Source organism: Limulus polyphemus, unplaced genomic scaffold (genome assembly GCF_000517525.1).
Source record: "Limulus polyphemus unplaced genomic scaffold, Limulus_polyphemus-2.1.2 Scaffold2564, whole genome shotgun sequence".
NCBI lineage: Eukaryota > Metazoa > Arthropoda > Merostomata > Xiphosura > Limulidae > Limulus > Limulus polyphemus.
The window spans coordinates 109483-125646 of NW_013668174.1; the positions used below are offsets into that span (position 1 = coordinate 109483).

General features: G+C 33.7%; 1 protein-coding gene across 3 annotated transcripts in view; it reads right to left on the reverse strand.

The window, feature by feature from the left end:
- The window catches only part of LOC111087739 (organic solute transporter subunit alpha-like), a 48493-nt gene that overhangs the window by 1298 nt on the left and 31031 nt on the right, over nucleotides 1-16164 (reverse strand). The window contains exon 7 of one of the 3 annotated variants that reach the window (XM_022395477.1): nucleotides 8305-8557. In XM_022395477.1, the coding sequence (XP_022251185.1) occupies nucleotides 8305-8557 (253 nt within the window). Of the gene's footprint in view, nucleotides 1-8300; nucleotides 8558-16164 lie in introns of all 3 variants that reach the window. The other 2 variants (XM_022395478.1, XM_022395479.1) reach the window with 2 other exon arrangements.

The following is a 16164-nucleotide window of genomic DNA, read 5'->3' on the forward strand; positions in this document are numbered from 1 at the left end:
TACCTATCATGGGCAGAATCCTGCTCCTTTGGAAAAAAGGGTTTTTCTCAAAAACTGGCAAACATAATCCATTTAAGGCTTGTAAGCATGTCTACTGTTTATATTATTTAACACAACTGGTAGTATTTTAAAAAGTAGCTAAAATACTTTAATTATTTTCTCAAATACTTTTAGAAATCATTATTTTGTGATTAAGTACTTTTGGGAAAGTATTTTTTATTTTATCAGTGCCATCTTTTACAAGATATACAAACTCATCAGTTTGGCTCCAGAGATGGCATTAGTGTATAATGTACATACCTGTGGCCTCATACACTGTTTTTGTAGTTTCAAAGCATTCAACCTTTAACACACAATGAATATGGAAATAGCAAAATACCATTCACTTTGGATTTCAAGTTTTGGAAATCATTTCACAAGATTCAAAAGGTAATGTCCAAGATACATGTTGTTTGTATGGAGGAAGTAAGACTGTCAGATATAAAAGATTGTCTAGTGCAGGTAGTATTATTAATAATTTATTTTGTGTTTGTAATTCATTGATGTTGAGGCTATTGAATGTTGTGTTTGCAATCCACTGATGTTGAGGCTATGGAGATTTCTGGAAGACCTAAGTGATAGATGTATAAATAGCTGTGACCAGATGAGCAGAAACAGAGTAAAAGTAAAATCACGTGAAAGAGTTAAAAAAGTTACAAAAAAGTTAAAAAATGTAAATTTAACCACTGTGGGAGTGAATGGCCTAATGTTAGAGTGAAATTAACAGTTTGAAAAATATAAGTAGAATAATTTGTCTTGTCAAAGGGTGTTCTAAACTAATAGAACTCGCCTGTGTGGACTTTGACAAAAAGCAGACGATTATTGGAAGTATGAAGAGCAGATAATTATTGGAAGTTAAGGATACAACTGTGGTAACTCACACGACAGTGTAAGTGAATTATACAAGGATACTATTGTGATGAAAATAGAAGAAAATAGTTTAGCTTGTCAACTGAATTCTAAAGCAATTGAATTGGCCTAAGTGTACTTTTGACAAGAAGAGAACTATATATATATATATATATATTATTTCAAAAACAAGTGGAGTGCGTGCTGTTCATTTATTGTTGATTTTATCACCAACAAGTCACAGACACATACTGTAGAAGAATCCTTAGCCCAACACACCCATATATTTACATTACTATATATACTACTAAAAAATAATTACCTAACAAAGACTTATTCTAGGATACTAACTTCGATCAGAAACTTCCAAAAGCATTTGAACGTAAGTACCGTACACTGCTAACATTTTTGCAAAGCTTACTTTGTTGCTTTGTTTAAACTTATGGTAAAACTTCATATTTTGTGCTTGTAATATATTTTGCAATATATTCTAAAGCAAAATACAAAATACTGCATAGCACCTTTTATGTAAACAATGTTCAACACTTTATTCATACATAGTACATACATTTTAATTATTTTTTGTATTATTGTTATAGATTAAGCACTCTTCTGCTGTACAAAACAATGAAAAATACAAGGTTGAGAAAAATGATAAAGAAGCTTTGTCCTTAAAAGGTTCAAACAATTTACAGAAAAGGCAATGCCAGGTACAGTTTTAAGATTTGGGAGACAAATCGCAAGGTTCAGTAAATCAGAATTACAAAGGAAGAGTTAGCTAATTCAGTTTCTAGTTATAAAATCAAGGAAATGAGACCATTAATAACATTAGAAAAGGAGTCTTTTAAAGAATTAAATGATGCTCCACACATTCAAGTGATGAGCAGAAAACTTTGTAACAAACAATTACCAATCTGTACTACTCAACATGCAAAGATTTTAAGTATAAGCTCAAAGTCAGACTATGTATCACACAGTAAGAGTTTGTACTTGAAAATGGTAAAATTACCTAAACTCTGACTGATAATGGGTCAAATTTTGCCAAAGCTTTCAGAATTTTTGAAAATGAAAGTGATCTAAATGATGAAAAAGACAGCGATGAAGAAAATGAAAATGCAAACATCTAAAGTTGGGCTCTGAATCTGAAGAAAAGTCTTAGTTGAAGACATTCTTAATGCTGAAGCAGGATTGGAAATGTACAACATTCCCAAATTCTTCCACTTCAAGGAAAGTTCAGTTTCCAAATGTTTAATGTGATGCTGTAAAAGCCAGACTAAACAGCATATGCTTAAAAAGAAGTTAAAATGCAGCAATGACAAAGCGCATCACCATTTCCAACAAGGCTATCAGCAGTTATAAAGCATGCAATGATACAGATGAAATTTGTAACAAAAGGGTAATGAAACTTGAAGAACATGATGAAATGCTTATTATGAAATAGTGAGTTAGCTTTTGTATTTAAAGGACATACTGGATGCCATTTGAGAGGCTGATTCAACTGTAAAATTCAAACTTCAAAAACATAATTTCCTTGCAGAACATAAAAGGACTATGCAGCCAGTTGAAAATGCTTTAGACATACTATAGGCCAAAGACAGCTCACTGGGCTGTTTTCTCAATAAAGAAAAAAGTAAGTGCTTTTATAGAAATTAGTTTGGTGTAGTGTATGAGTTTAATGGATAGAATTTTGGGAGGACTAGACCTTCAGTTCAACTTTCTTTCTGTTAATCTTCCATAATAATGAAAACAAAAAAGCATTAGGCCTAAAGCATGTAGTTTATTACTTGCCACCATCACTCAACCCCCAAGTTCAACTTAAATGATTAAGTGACACTAATGACAATAAAGAATCATGGGTGAAACTCATCATTACAAAACTTAAAACTCCAGTGCTTGGATGAATAAATGTGATGTTTCAACTCCATATCCCAGGTGGAAATTTTTTCTGAGATTGATTAAAACATAAAATTTGAACAACTATGCAAACCTAAACCTCCTCCTGTTTCTTGAAGATAACTGAATTAACTTCCAAGTGGCAGTGTAGATTTTTGCCCCCAAGAAGGTGTAATTCTTTCTCCAATAAGATATTGAGATTCTAGTTAACTAAAATAAACAATTTGAAATAAGCATTTTATATAAATTGTGCTTGTCATAGTTTTTTCTAATTATGTCCTAAAATACACTGTTGTGTGGTAGATAAGAAAATGTAAGTTCTTTAAGGTTAAAAACTATAATGTAGAATCATTTAAGAAGTTTTAGAAATAGAATTATTTTAAAAACTCAGTACTTTCCTGAAGAAGGCCTCAGTATAGAAACCAAAACATCATCTTTTCTTTCAACTGGTAGTTTCAGTCTATTAAAGTTACACAAAAGTAAGAACTCAGTATTTTTAAATACTCTTTCTATAGCAGTTATTATCTTGTATTCAAATACTTTTTGTCAGGATTTTGTAATTTAAATACTTTTCTAAGTAGTTACCCCTGAATGAGTACCAGATTAAAAGAACTGAATTTGTTTGGTTTGAGTCTCTCACTTAAGGTTCAAAAATGAATTTTGCTGTGTTGTCAACTTCAGTGACATAAACAGTAACATTTTATATCATTTATTTCATTAATCTGGCCCTTTCTGTTAATCAAACAAGATTGAAATTAAAACTTATGCATGATAAACTCTACTCTCTATTGATACAATTACATACTAAAAATACAACTGTTGTATCTGTTGTAACGTTTACATAATAGTTTTTACCCTAAATAACAAAACACCCACATCATTACGTGATAGACGTTAGCTTTAGTTACAGCATGACATCAGTTATAGTTATCACTGATATATATATACTAAAGTTCTGTAAATATTTCATTACTCAGGAAAATAAATACCTTTAGTTACACTTGTATAATTTTTTTTATTCATATACTAGAACAAAATAAACAGAACTAGGATTTTTGACAAAAGTTATGAAACTCTGAAGAAAAATTCATTTTCTTTATTAGGTCAAAAGGTACCCATGATTAACAGTCCATCAGAAATGGAGGATGCAACATCCTCAATCCCCCCCCCCTCTTGACTAACTCCTGAGAACAACATATTACTACTACTCAGAATTATGAAATGTTGATTGTTTCAGATATTCTTGCCACACAAAAGTGGTTGAAAGACCAGAGAGAAGGCACCACCACCAACTCTTGAGATATTCTAGCAAAATATTTGGATCTAGCTGTCACTCTTATACCCATGGTTCCTACATGCATAGTGCAATTTTGTGACAAAGAGATGCAAATCATCGATCTTTGATTTCAAAGTACAGTACACTAAACCATGCATAGCCCATCCAACCTGGATGGACTACAAAGTTAACTCAAGAAACTGACAAATGTACTACATTTAAAGTAGTGTTCTGATACACTGTATATGTAAGGGGTAGGACACAGATTAGTATATTATGCTGGTAGTTTACAGCACCGTGAAGCCTTTAAAGATACACAAAACTGAGTTGTGTGTTATGATGAAATTTTGTGTTGTGGTAAGCTGAAGGTTGAAAATTAATAAGGAACTGAGTAGTATTCTATGATCGAAGCTTGTGTTGTGGTCTGCTGAAGGTTGAAAGGGGTCAGAAAAGTGAGTAGTATATCATAATGAAGTTTGTGTTACAGCATTTTTAAAGTCTCTATAAACAAACAAGAAAATGAGTAGCATGTCATGATGGAATCTGTCTTATAGCACAGTGAAGTCTCTAACCAAACAAGAAATTAAGGAGTATGCCATGATGAAATTTGTATTGTAGCATGTTTAAAGTCTCTATATAAACAGGAAAGTGAGTAATATGTCATGATGGAGCAGGTGCTGTAGCATGTTTAACTCTCTTACTATGGGCTTGATCAAATCAGCCTAGTTCGTGACCCCAAATTGACATTTATAGTTTCTATACTATAACTTCTAATATGTATTGTGTATCTTCACAAATTTGGTGAGCTTTTGTTAATCATTAAGTATTTTGTATACAAAAAATCAGGATTCTTAATGAAGTATTTTCACCAAAAATTTCTCCCAAAATATATGGAGTCAACGTGTTGAATGCTCTGAGTGCAAAGTAACTTTTATGTTAAGATTAAATATACTTTTCTTTAAATGAAAACTTTCAAATTTCATTTGCATAATCTCTAAAATCTAAATAAATACCAAACGTTTTTTTCTTCAGTAAAACTTTATATTTTATTTATTTATTATTTTCTCAACTCTAACTCTATATGCATTCAGTCAATTTGACCGACCTCATAGCCACCATAACAAAATAAATCTAAATTACCCTTTTTTCTTCTAGGATGACTGCAAATTGTACCAGGAAATTACAGTTGTTTATCCTCAATAGTTTAAAGCTTGTAGCAGTAAACACCTGTTTTATTGCCATTTGAACCATTTCTAACTAACAATCCCACCACATAAGCTGTAAATCACTCAGCAAACATGAAGCTCATGTTATTATATTTCATAATGCACAACTTGCTTGTAAGCATACCTCATGATGAATTTTTATTATTATTATTTTCTTTCTTACCTAATCTAACCTTATCTAACTTATTACGTTTCTAATTTTTACACTTTAGTTACTTTGATAATAATAAATAAATAACACACAAGAAAAACAGAAAATATAGCACTTACCTGGGTCTTCATTTTTTTGCTGTCGACTGTCAATGGCACTTAACTCTACTTTTTTTATATACAATGGTACTAATGAAATAAATAAATTTTTATTTGATTAAATAATGCACTAAAGGACTAGAATAATAACATGAAAAAAGTAGACAATATCCCATAATTATCACAATTTTTCTAGCAACAAGAGCTGTTAAAAATTCAGCTAAGCTCATCAACATGTTTCCTGTGGGAATAAAGTTTGAACTAGAAACAAAATAGATAATTCTCTGCACAGAAAACAATATAATATATGTCATTTGATAGATTAAAACCTTGGCTTTCTACTGGTTATAAATGATATATTATTAAACATCAAACAAAATTATTGGCAATTTATGAAAGAGAGGAGAGAGGATGTGACAGTGGGGCATGAAAAGAAGGGTCTGATTTTCTATTTTATTGTTCTGTAACTAAATAAAATTGAAGGTTATGGAAATTGTTCTTTGCCTGAGTGATGAAAACATTATAATGGGTAATTTACAATAAATTTTGTACTTCTTGGAGGGATGCTAAATGAATTAGAGGGGATGACTAGAGAAAATAATGTCAATTCTCATACTAGGTGAAATTCAGGATTTTTTAAAATATTGCCTTATAAAATTAAGAACTTGAAACTTATATATATTAAAATTTAGATTATTAGCTATATTTTTATGCTATATTTATTTGTGTAGCACGATAATAAGTAGTTTAATCAAATCTTGAATCTAACTCACTAAAACCTCATGATATGCATAGAAAAAAGATGTTTGTAGTGAAAGTGTTAATGACCCTTAAACAAACAGGAAAGTGAGTAGTATGTCATAATGAAGCTTGTGTTGTAGCATAGTGAAGTCTTTAAACAAACAAGAAAGTGAGTAGTATGTCATGATGAAGTTTGTGTTGTAGTATAGTGAAGTCTTTAAACAAACAAGAAAGTGAGTAGTATGTCATGATGGAGCTTGTGTTACAGCATGTTTAACACTCCCGCTAAGAGCGTGGCTGAATTGGCTGAGTTTGTGACCCTAAATTGACCTTTAGAGTTACCATACTATAACTTCTAATACACTTTGTGTATCTTTACTAAATTTTGCAAGCTATCAGTAAGCGTTAAGTCTTTTATATACAAAAAAATCAGAATTGTTAATGAAGTATCTACACTAAAAAGATCTCCATGAATATATATGGAGTCAAAAGTGTTGTCTGCTCCAAGTGTAAAGTGATATTCATTTTAAGATTAAAAATACTTTGCATCATCTGAAAATTCTCAAATTTCATTTGCATAATATCTAAAACCTCCTAAATAAATTTTAAACTTTTCTTTCACTAAAACTTTATATTTTATCTGTTCTTTCTTCCTACCCTAACTATATATAATATTGGTCCATTTGACTGACCTCATAACCACCCAAAAAAATTTTAATAAATCTAAATTCCACTTTTTTCTTTCTAGAATGATTTGAAATGATAACATAAAGCTATAACTTTCTTTGTAATCTGTGGTTCCAGAGTCAAGAATTTTAAAGTTTTCTAAAAGTATGAGGTGGTTGTTATTCTCACTGTGCAATTGGATACAAGACTCAAGTGGATTACTTAGCCTACATCCACTTCTTGCTGAAATTCCCATGTGCTTGTGTGCATGTATTTGTAGGTGATGTGTAGTCTTACTAATATAGGTAACTTTATAGGTACCACTAGTGTATTTATATATGACCTATGAGTGCACAGGAATGAGTAGTGTTTTGGTTTAAACATATTTTTAATTCTAAATGTTGACATAAATATTAAATGTAACTTAATTTGTGAGTAATATATTTGATTATTTTTTTAATTTGATATTTCAGTTTAAAACCTTGTTTACCAATAAAAGGATTGATAAGAATTAGTGGATTCATTGTACTAACTGTTAAACAGGATAAACTGAGTTATCATGCTTACAGATCATCCTGAAAGACAGATTCATTGTGCTTATTGTTAAACGGATAGACTGAGTTATACTAACAGATCCTCGTAAAAACATTTATTGTACTTATTTTTAAATAAGCTCCATTAGTTCAGTCTAATTTTACTTACCTTGGATATATTTGTTGTCAACATTATTTAAATAAATTCTATTAGTTCAGTCTAATTTTATTTAACTTGGATACATTTGTTGTCAACATTATTTAAACAAGTTCCATTAGTTCAGTCTAATTTTACTTACCTTAGATATATTTGTTGTCAACATTATTTAAATAAATTCCATTAGTTCAGTCTAATTGTATTTAACTTGGATACATTTGTTGTCAACATTATTTAAACAAGTTCCATTAGTTCAGTCTAATTTTACTTACCTGGGATACATTTTTCTCATCATTATTTGTTGTCTCCACCCAACTGTAAAATTCTTTCTTTATCTTACCTTAACATATTTGCACAGTTGATTTATAATGTTTAAATATAAAACCCATAAGTTTTTTATTGAAATCTATTAAAATTGATTGAATTATGTTTCATTCTTTTCTTGTATTCTTGAGGAATGACCAGTCATTCCCACTGATTATTATTTTTTCAAATCCACGCAACATTTTCTCAGAGAAAGCACGATTATGGAATATCATTACTTACAAATATCTACTAAATCAATATGAAAAAGTGTTTGGATTCAAAAATAATTCTATCAGTAAAGACTCAAAATTTGTAAAGGATAAAAATACTAAATCTAACATATAAATGTCATATGAGCTAAATACCTACAGTGTCCAGTCATTGTGGAAGAGACTGGATAAATGCATGGGAATGCTTCTGCCCTTCCAACGATGCCAAAAATTATTACCTGAAGACGAATCAGAAGAAAATTGGCCTGCAGTGGGGCAAACTTGTGAGTCATTTGGAAATCCTTTATCGAAGCTGCAGCTATTCTACTAAAAATCACCAAACTGTACACACCAAACATCATGGACAAAGTACTGATGACCGAGATATATGGAGCTGCATTGTAAGGAGACAACTGTTTCAAAGAAGATCAAATAATTTTAGAAGAAATTATAACACTCACTATTGTAATATAATATATATATATTTATATATAATATTGTTTTTCTCCAAGTTTCAATATACAATACAAGCAGTTACTTATTATACATCATAATCCTTGAAAATAATAAAATAGCCTTTTTATTTATTTTTTAATTCAAGCAATTTGATGCAGTAGCATTTTTCTCTGGATTACATACATGAGACAGTGGGTTAGCCAAGTGCTAGTACTGTGTTTTGCATATTTTTCTAACTACATAAATTTATCTTCTGTAGTAATTGATGCTACATAAAAATTTGAAACACTGTGGAGTCCTGAGGTACGATGCTCTGGATACAGTGCAATAGGTGAACCATGTTCCCTATTTTGAAAAGCAAACCAACCACAATTTATTCAATCCAGGGGTCAGTAGGGACAGGCAAAATCCCTTTATATGAGTGGCAGTCCAGTATTGTATATTATGTATGGTACTGAATAATTGTGTACCACCTGGAAAGTGCCAAGGTGGTCTTACGGAACACCATATCTAAACAGAGCTCGTTGCTACCAGGAATCTTAGTTATTAGTCTACTGGTAGCTAGTGTGAATTTGGAAAAAGCATACCTGACCAGGTAATGCTCATCAATGAATGGGATTCAAATAATAATGATGAGAGGGTCCCTGAAAAGGAATAGAATAACACAGAAAAAATGAAGTCACTCACCTCTGTCACAATTGAGCTGGGGCATATGGAATAGCCAAGGGGGATAACCAAAACCCATCCAAGGAGGACATTGCTAAATCATGTAAATAGTGCAATATAAATGTATTATGTGTGGTCGACATACCAGCCTGTACAATTTCTTCCAGTGGGTGATGCAACCGAGCTGCTAGGGACATTGAGATATGTGGATTTGATGAGATGAGACCCAAAGAAGTCTCTGCTCCTCCAATGAAAGCCTGGAGTAAGCCATACAAACCAATTGATAAATCTAACCTGTCAAAGTGACAGGGGATAAGTCACGTGACACAATAGAATTCCAATGTATAAACAATCAGTGAGCCCCAAAATACTTCAGTGCTTGCTGCATAACAATGGAGAGACCAAGCCAGGCATAAAAGACGATCTGGATCTGAGGGGTTGTATAAATGTGAAATGGAGGGAAGATGAACAGGAAAGAAAGCTTTATCTCCTTCTCTAGTTGCTAAAGTTTTGGGTAGAAAAGACCTGTCCAGATACAACAGAACATAAGTGGAATGGAAAAAAGAGTCCTGTGAATGTGAATCGCAAACACATCCCAATATCAATGCCTGCTAGCCAATAACAGAAGAAAATAAGTCTTAAATGAAAGATGATACAGTGAACATGACCCCAAAAGGTTCAAAAAGTGGACGAGATAAGGCATGGAGAACCACTGTGATATCCCAATTAGGGACTTGGAAAGGACTATGAGGAAAGATAACCCGAAACAATTTCAGAAGTAATGACAAAACCAAGGACTCAAATACTTTTCTTCTCTTAGAAAAAGGAAAGGTAGCCAACAAAGCAGTTTTATACAGGACAATACACAAAGGCACTAAATCTTTGTCATTTCACCATGTCAGAAATTGAGAAACATGTGGCACAGTGGGATGAGAAGGGTTAAATCCATGTCTGAGAGATCACTCACGATACGTAAACCATTTCTGTTGATAAGCTTCTGAAGAAGAATGCCAAATGGAGTGTGTTAATAAAGAATCCACCTAAGAAGTAAATCCCTGATGTCATGTGATGGATCTCATAAAAGCCAATCATGAAGTTGACTGCCGGATGAAAAATGTCTATTCGAGGCTGACGTAAGAGAGATGGCCAGAGATGAAAGGGAAGAGTTTGACTCTCTTGAAGATACTGAAGGAGTGGAAACCAAGGCTGACCTAACCAATGTGGTGCCACCAGAAGAACTTGACAGAACAAGTGAATCCATGCAAGAACCTTGAATAACAGACAAATGGGAGGGAATGTGTAAAGATGAAGACCAGTTCAATTCTGGCTGAGACCATCTAAGCACAAAGCCAGAGGTTGAGGTACAGGAGACCAGAAGGGCAGGAGCTGAGCATTCCAGTGTGTGGCAAAAGCATCGATCTGAGCCATTCTGAGACAAGAGCAGATCCAACAAAAACTTGAGGGTAAAGCATCCATTCCATGGGAAGAGCTCGGTTTGGAAATGACACCTGGAAAATGACAAGCAAGGAGAATGATCTGATGTTTGTGTGCCAAGAAAGCAGAGATCTGAAGTGAGTGCCCCTATGCTTTGAAATGAGATGATTGTGGAATTGTCCAAGTGAAGCATTACCACCTTCCCTCACAACAATTCAAGACCCTGAACTAAAGGAATGAGTGATTTCAAGGATGCCCACATCCCCAAAAAAGATAGAACTGCACACACTGGTGGAGAATTAGACAACTGTATTTGAAGAACTACCCTTTCCATGGCCTGAAGACATAAAGGAGAAAGTTGAACCAGACTTAGTCTGGAATTGAAAAATACCCCTAAATGGACAAGGTACTGTGTGGGAGTAAGAATACACTTCTTCTAAGAAACCCAGCTCTCACAGCTTCTGATAACAGAGTTTGAGTGTGAAATTCTGCCAAATAGTGGGAAGGGGGGAGAAGCCAGTTGTCCATGTAATGGTGAATGTGAATGCCAAATGAGTAGAGGTGATATGAAAAAGATCTGACTATTCAGCAAAAAACGTATAGGGAAGATGTGAGGCTGAATGCAAGAATACAAAACTGAAACATCTGGTTGTTGTACATGAAACAGAGATAACGTTGTGAAGGGTCCACGACCGGAATATGAAGGTACGCATAAACCAGGTGAAAAGAGCCACTGAAGGGAAAGAAACAACTCCATTGTAAGTTGAGGAGGCTGGAGGAAGCGATTGAGATGAGAAAGGTTGATAATAGGTTGCCAATCGCCTGTTTTTTTTGGTACTACAAATGGCTGGAAATAAAAACCCTTGAGAGAGGAGTCTATACATCTATGACCTCTTTGTGCCGAAGATCCTGGATGGTTTAAGCTCGATGTAAGAGGGTCCTTAAGGAGTGGAAAGCCAACTGGTATAAGAGACAATGGAGGAGGAGATGTGAACTGAATGACCATTCCTCTTCTGAGAACTTGAATGACCCATTAATCTGTGGTGAAAGTCTCCCATACTGACAGGAACTCTCTGAGTTTAAACCCCACAGGATCTGGCCCTATAAGGTAGTCACCAACACTGTAGTCTGCACTCCACCTGAGAGGAGGATACCCACTGGTAGGGTCAGAATCATCCTTCTGTTTCAGTTGATTATAGCACCAAAGCCGGAGGTCTTGAAACTCAAGTGGGAAATGTAGGAAACTGTACTGAAGAAGACCTTTAGACAGTCAAGAAGCTAGGGTAGAAAAGAAAGAGTGGAGATGGGCCACATAAACTTGAGATTTCATGGAATCAGAATACCAGCAAAAATATACTGTCTGAAAAAAATGAGCTTCTCTGAGATTTCTAAGGACCAATGCAGGAAGACAAATTCCCACTAGCAAACCAACCAAGATACCAAGGAGAGAGCAACAGCCAATAACCTGACCAAAGATCATACGTCAATCTCAGTTTTCCAGAATTCGTCTTTCACTTAAACAGTTTTGCATTTTTTATCATTTTTGCAACTGTTGTATGAGGCTTATCACAGATCATCTGCTCAATTTTTTTTAAGGCGAACCGTGGCATCTTGTCTGGAGCCCCAAATAGCAAGAAGATCTAACCTGTGAGAGTCTAAATAAGGGTTTTCCAGGCAATGGAAAGCCAAGGCATGCTGATTCATTAAACGAGAATGACAAGGCCAGGCAGCACTCTCTTTAAAGCGATCAGCAAATCTCATATGCACAGCAATGTCTGGCAAAGGTGGCAGAACCAAGTAATCAAATGATTTTCCCCTAATAAAAAAGGAGAAAATTCATGAGCTACAGGAGAAATACTCAAAATATGACAAACTTGGTGTTATAGTTGGAAAAAAGGTGCAGGAGGCAAAATGTCTGTCCAAGGCTCGTAATTAGCTGTCTCAGCAAAGGAAGATGCCTGAAATATAAGAGTCTAAATTCTCACCAGTCCACCACAAGAGAAAAAACTTCAGATCACATTTAAGACTGTACCTCTCTGTGTACAAAGAACTGTATGTCCTCTGTAGAAGGTGCAGGAATGCCCACATAATGCCAGACTTGTGAGGTGGTATAGGAGCATCATCAGGCAACTCCATGGATGAGAAATAAACATGTGTAATCGTATTTTCTTAATAGTATAATAAATAATAAACTCAAGACCCACTAGAAAGTTCTAAAATAAAACATCAAAAACATAGTAATAATGCTGAAGAGAAATCTGCAGTGATCATGTAGGAACTTTGTCATAATTTCTTCCATTAAGAAAAAGTGAATAAGAAATAATAACAAGGAGTGTATATAGATCTGGTATAGAGGACACACTGACATAGGTGGAGAGAGTCACAAGATTAAAATTGTTATCGGCAATATAGTGGGGTATAAAGACTGGAACAGGCCAGGTATAATTCATACGAATGCTTGGATGGACACAGAAGAAAAATTTTCGTCGGGATAAAGCTAAAGTGTGAGAAGAGGTGTGTTTTGGAAGTACGGATATATATATAATGGATATAAGTGTTTAGACATTTAATGGAATACTTTACATGTGATGTGATTTATGACTCACCTGAGTTATATTCTGTAAAGGAATGTTATCCATAAAATAGATCACAAAGTCTAAGCAATCAGACTACTTCAACAAAATAACTTTTACAGAAATTCTGAAGGTATAAAGGTTGTTTTACAATGTATGTTATAATCACAATTAAGAATTAAAAATCCCAATATCATTACATTATCAGTAATTAAATGCAAAAGTGATTGATTACTCATTTGATAAATCTGTGTCACACCCAAAACAAATTTAAGATTTTCACTTATGGTTACCATAAACCTAAAAACATATCACATATGCAGTACATATTATGCTTATTTGACCTCTTTAAATGAAAGTCCACACTGGATTACATGTAGAGACCATCCTACTTTTTTCAATAGTTATCTGCCAAATAAATCACTTGTCCTTATCTGCTAATCAACCAATTTTTGATATTTATTGTCACTGGCTTACAAGGAAACAGAAAAATATTATGTTTTTAGTGAAGTTGTTATTGTCTTAACATCAGAAAATGAATCAACACATGACAAAACTCCTAGGTATCCTTTTTTAATCCTTTTGGTCACAGAATATGACTGTTATAGTTATTTCTTTGCAAAAAAACTATTCATGATTACCTGCTTATTTACTACACCTTATGTCTTTAAATAGACGACTGAAATTGAAAATCTAAGAAATTAAGATTCCGAAAATACTATATTTCTGGTTCTTAAATTAAATGAGAAATTTTCAAAATTCCATCTGCTCTGAATTTCTCTATACGTGTACTAAATAATGGATTTGATTTCAGCCTCAGGTGAATATGAATAAGTTTTTGTTGTTGTTACATACCTATCTAAATAAATGACACCTTGTGTTTTCAGACAATCAATCAAACTACATAGAAAACACACACTTCAGTCGCTGGTAATCAAGTAGTTGGGGTAACTGCACAATACTTAGTAAAACTAAATATAACTGATTTGTCCATATAATTATTAATATGATAAAAAATAAATTTGCAATTTAAGAAGCTGAAGCTTGAAAGTTAAACTTGAATTGAAAGACCAACTGGTCCCTAGTTGTTCGTATGTTATTAGATTCGTGAATTAATATCTTGGTTTATAGCTGCCGGAACTTTGATTGAATAAAACTAAAAACAGTAACGTAGATTATTTTACTGACACACCACATTTATTTCTTCATATAACTTAAAACAAGTTTGGCCTTACCTTGGTTACGTTCAGCAATCGGACCGGCTGCCATGTTTACGCCTAACAAACCCAATAGATGTCGCACGTAATATTTACTATTGCTATAATTTTTAATCTGATATTAATTTGTATTTGCCGAAGAAAGTGTGCCATCCACCGTATCATGTAACGAGTTATTCTCGTCAATAGCAAAAACAAAGATAAAGAATAATCACCTCAGACTATTTTTCAAGTCTTAAAGACGCACTAATAATAAATATTATCAATATAATTGTTCTTTCGTTATAATTTTGACATAAAGTATTATATTGTATAGGTAAGTAAAGTTTCAAAGAATATTTTGTCTCTCATTGTCCAACCCATTGGCGAGTTCTGGTAATGACGGAAATGCTCTTTGACAATGACTTATATAGTCCCCTCACAGAATAACCACTATTATCTGTATAAGTCTAACATTGGTTGTATATAAAGCAGAATTGACTATCTGTAATGTATCACAATTTGTTGTGAAGAACTGGCTGAACCAATGTCCATGAAATCTTGAAGAGAAACTTAAGTGGACCACGGATATCGAGCTTAAATGAATAAATAATCGAACTATGTCTGGTCTGGGTTAGTATTTGGTCGATATTTTTCTCGACCTGGAATGGTCACGTATAATTAGACCTAATCCTCCCTCCTTTACTATTGTTGCGTCAGCGAGGTGACGTGACTAGTATCACGCCACGTCCTTCTAGAAATATCCTGTTCGTTCATGAATGCTCCAGCGTTTACTAGATATGTGTTAGTCTTGTATATATATAAGACGGTCACAACGTGATGGAACAATGTGAAATTGAACTGCAGAGAGAGAATATTGTTGAGCACGTGAGACGTTCGTTGAGAATTATAGCGATTGTTATAGCGCGACTGTTGAAATTAAGTGTATCGCAAAGTTATATTCAGAAAGAATAAACCAGTTTTATTTAAGAAAGGACTTGTATCGGTAAAGTTTCTTCGGTAAGAGTCTTAACGGAAAATTAACTAACGAACGGAGACGTAACAAATTGGTGTCAGAGAGTGGGACAGAAAAAAAATGGAAACGAAAGGCGGCAAATCAAACTACAGCTTAGCAGATTTGATGGCAGCAATACAAGAACAGCAAAAGAAACAAGAAGAGAGACAACAGCAGTTGCAAGAAAACCTACAACAATGGCAACTCGAACAGCAAAATAAACAATAGAGATTACAGCAGTTATTGGAGGAAAAAGAAAAGAAACAAGAAGAGAGACTACAGCAGTGGTTGGAGAAGAAAGAAAATAAACAAGAAGAGAAATTACAGCAGTTGTTGGTGGAAAAAGAAAAGAAACAAGAAGAGAGACTACAGCAGTGGCAACTGGAACAAGAAAGGAAACAAGAAGTACAAACGGAAAAACATTAGTAAATTTAAAAGCGAATTAGATACGTTAAAGGACGATTTATTGTAGTTTACACAAGGAGAATACATTAACCATCGACTTAACCAGCCCCAGACAATGACAAGCCCCTTCCAGACCCTGCAGCTAAACCATAATGCAGACATATTCAGTCCCGTTAGAAGTCACATCCCAGATATGAATGTCAGTAATAGGAGGGATCCAGTACAAAGGAAGCCACAGGAATTTGATGGGAAGGCACCATGGGAACCATACAGAG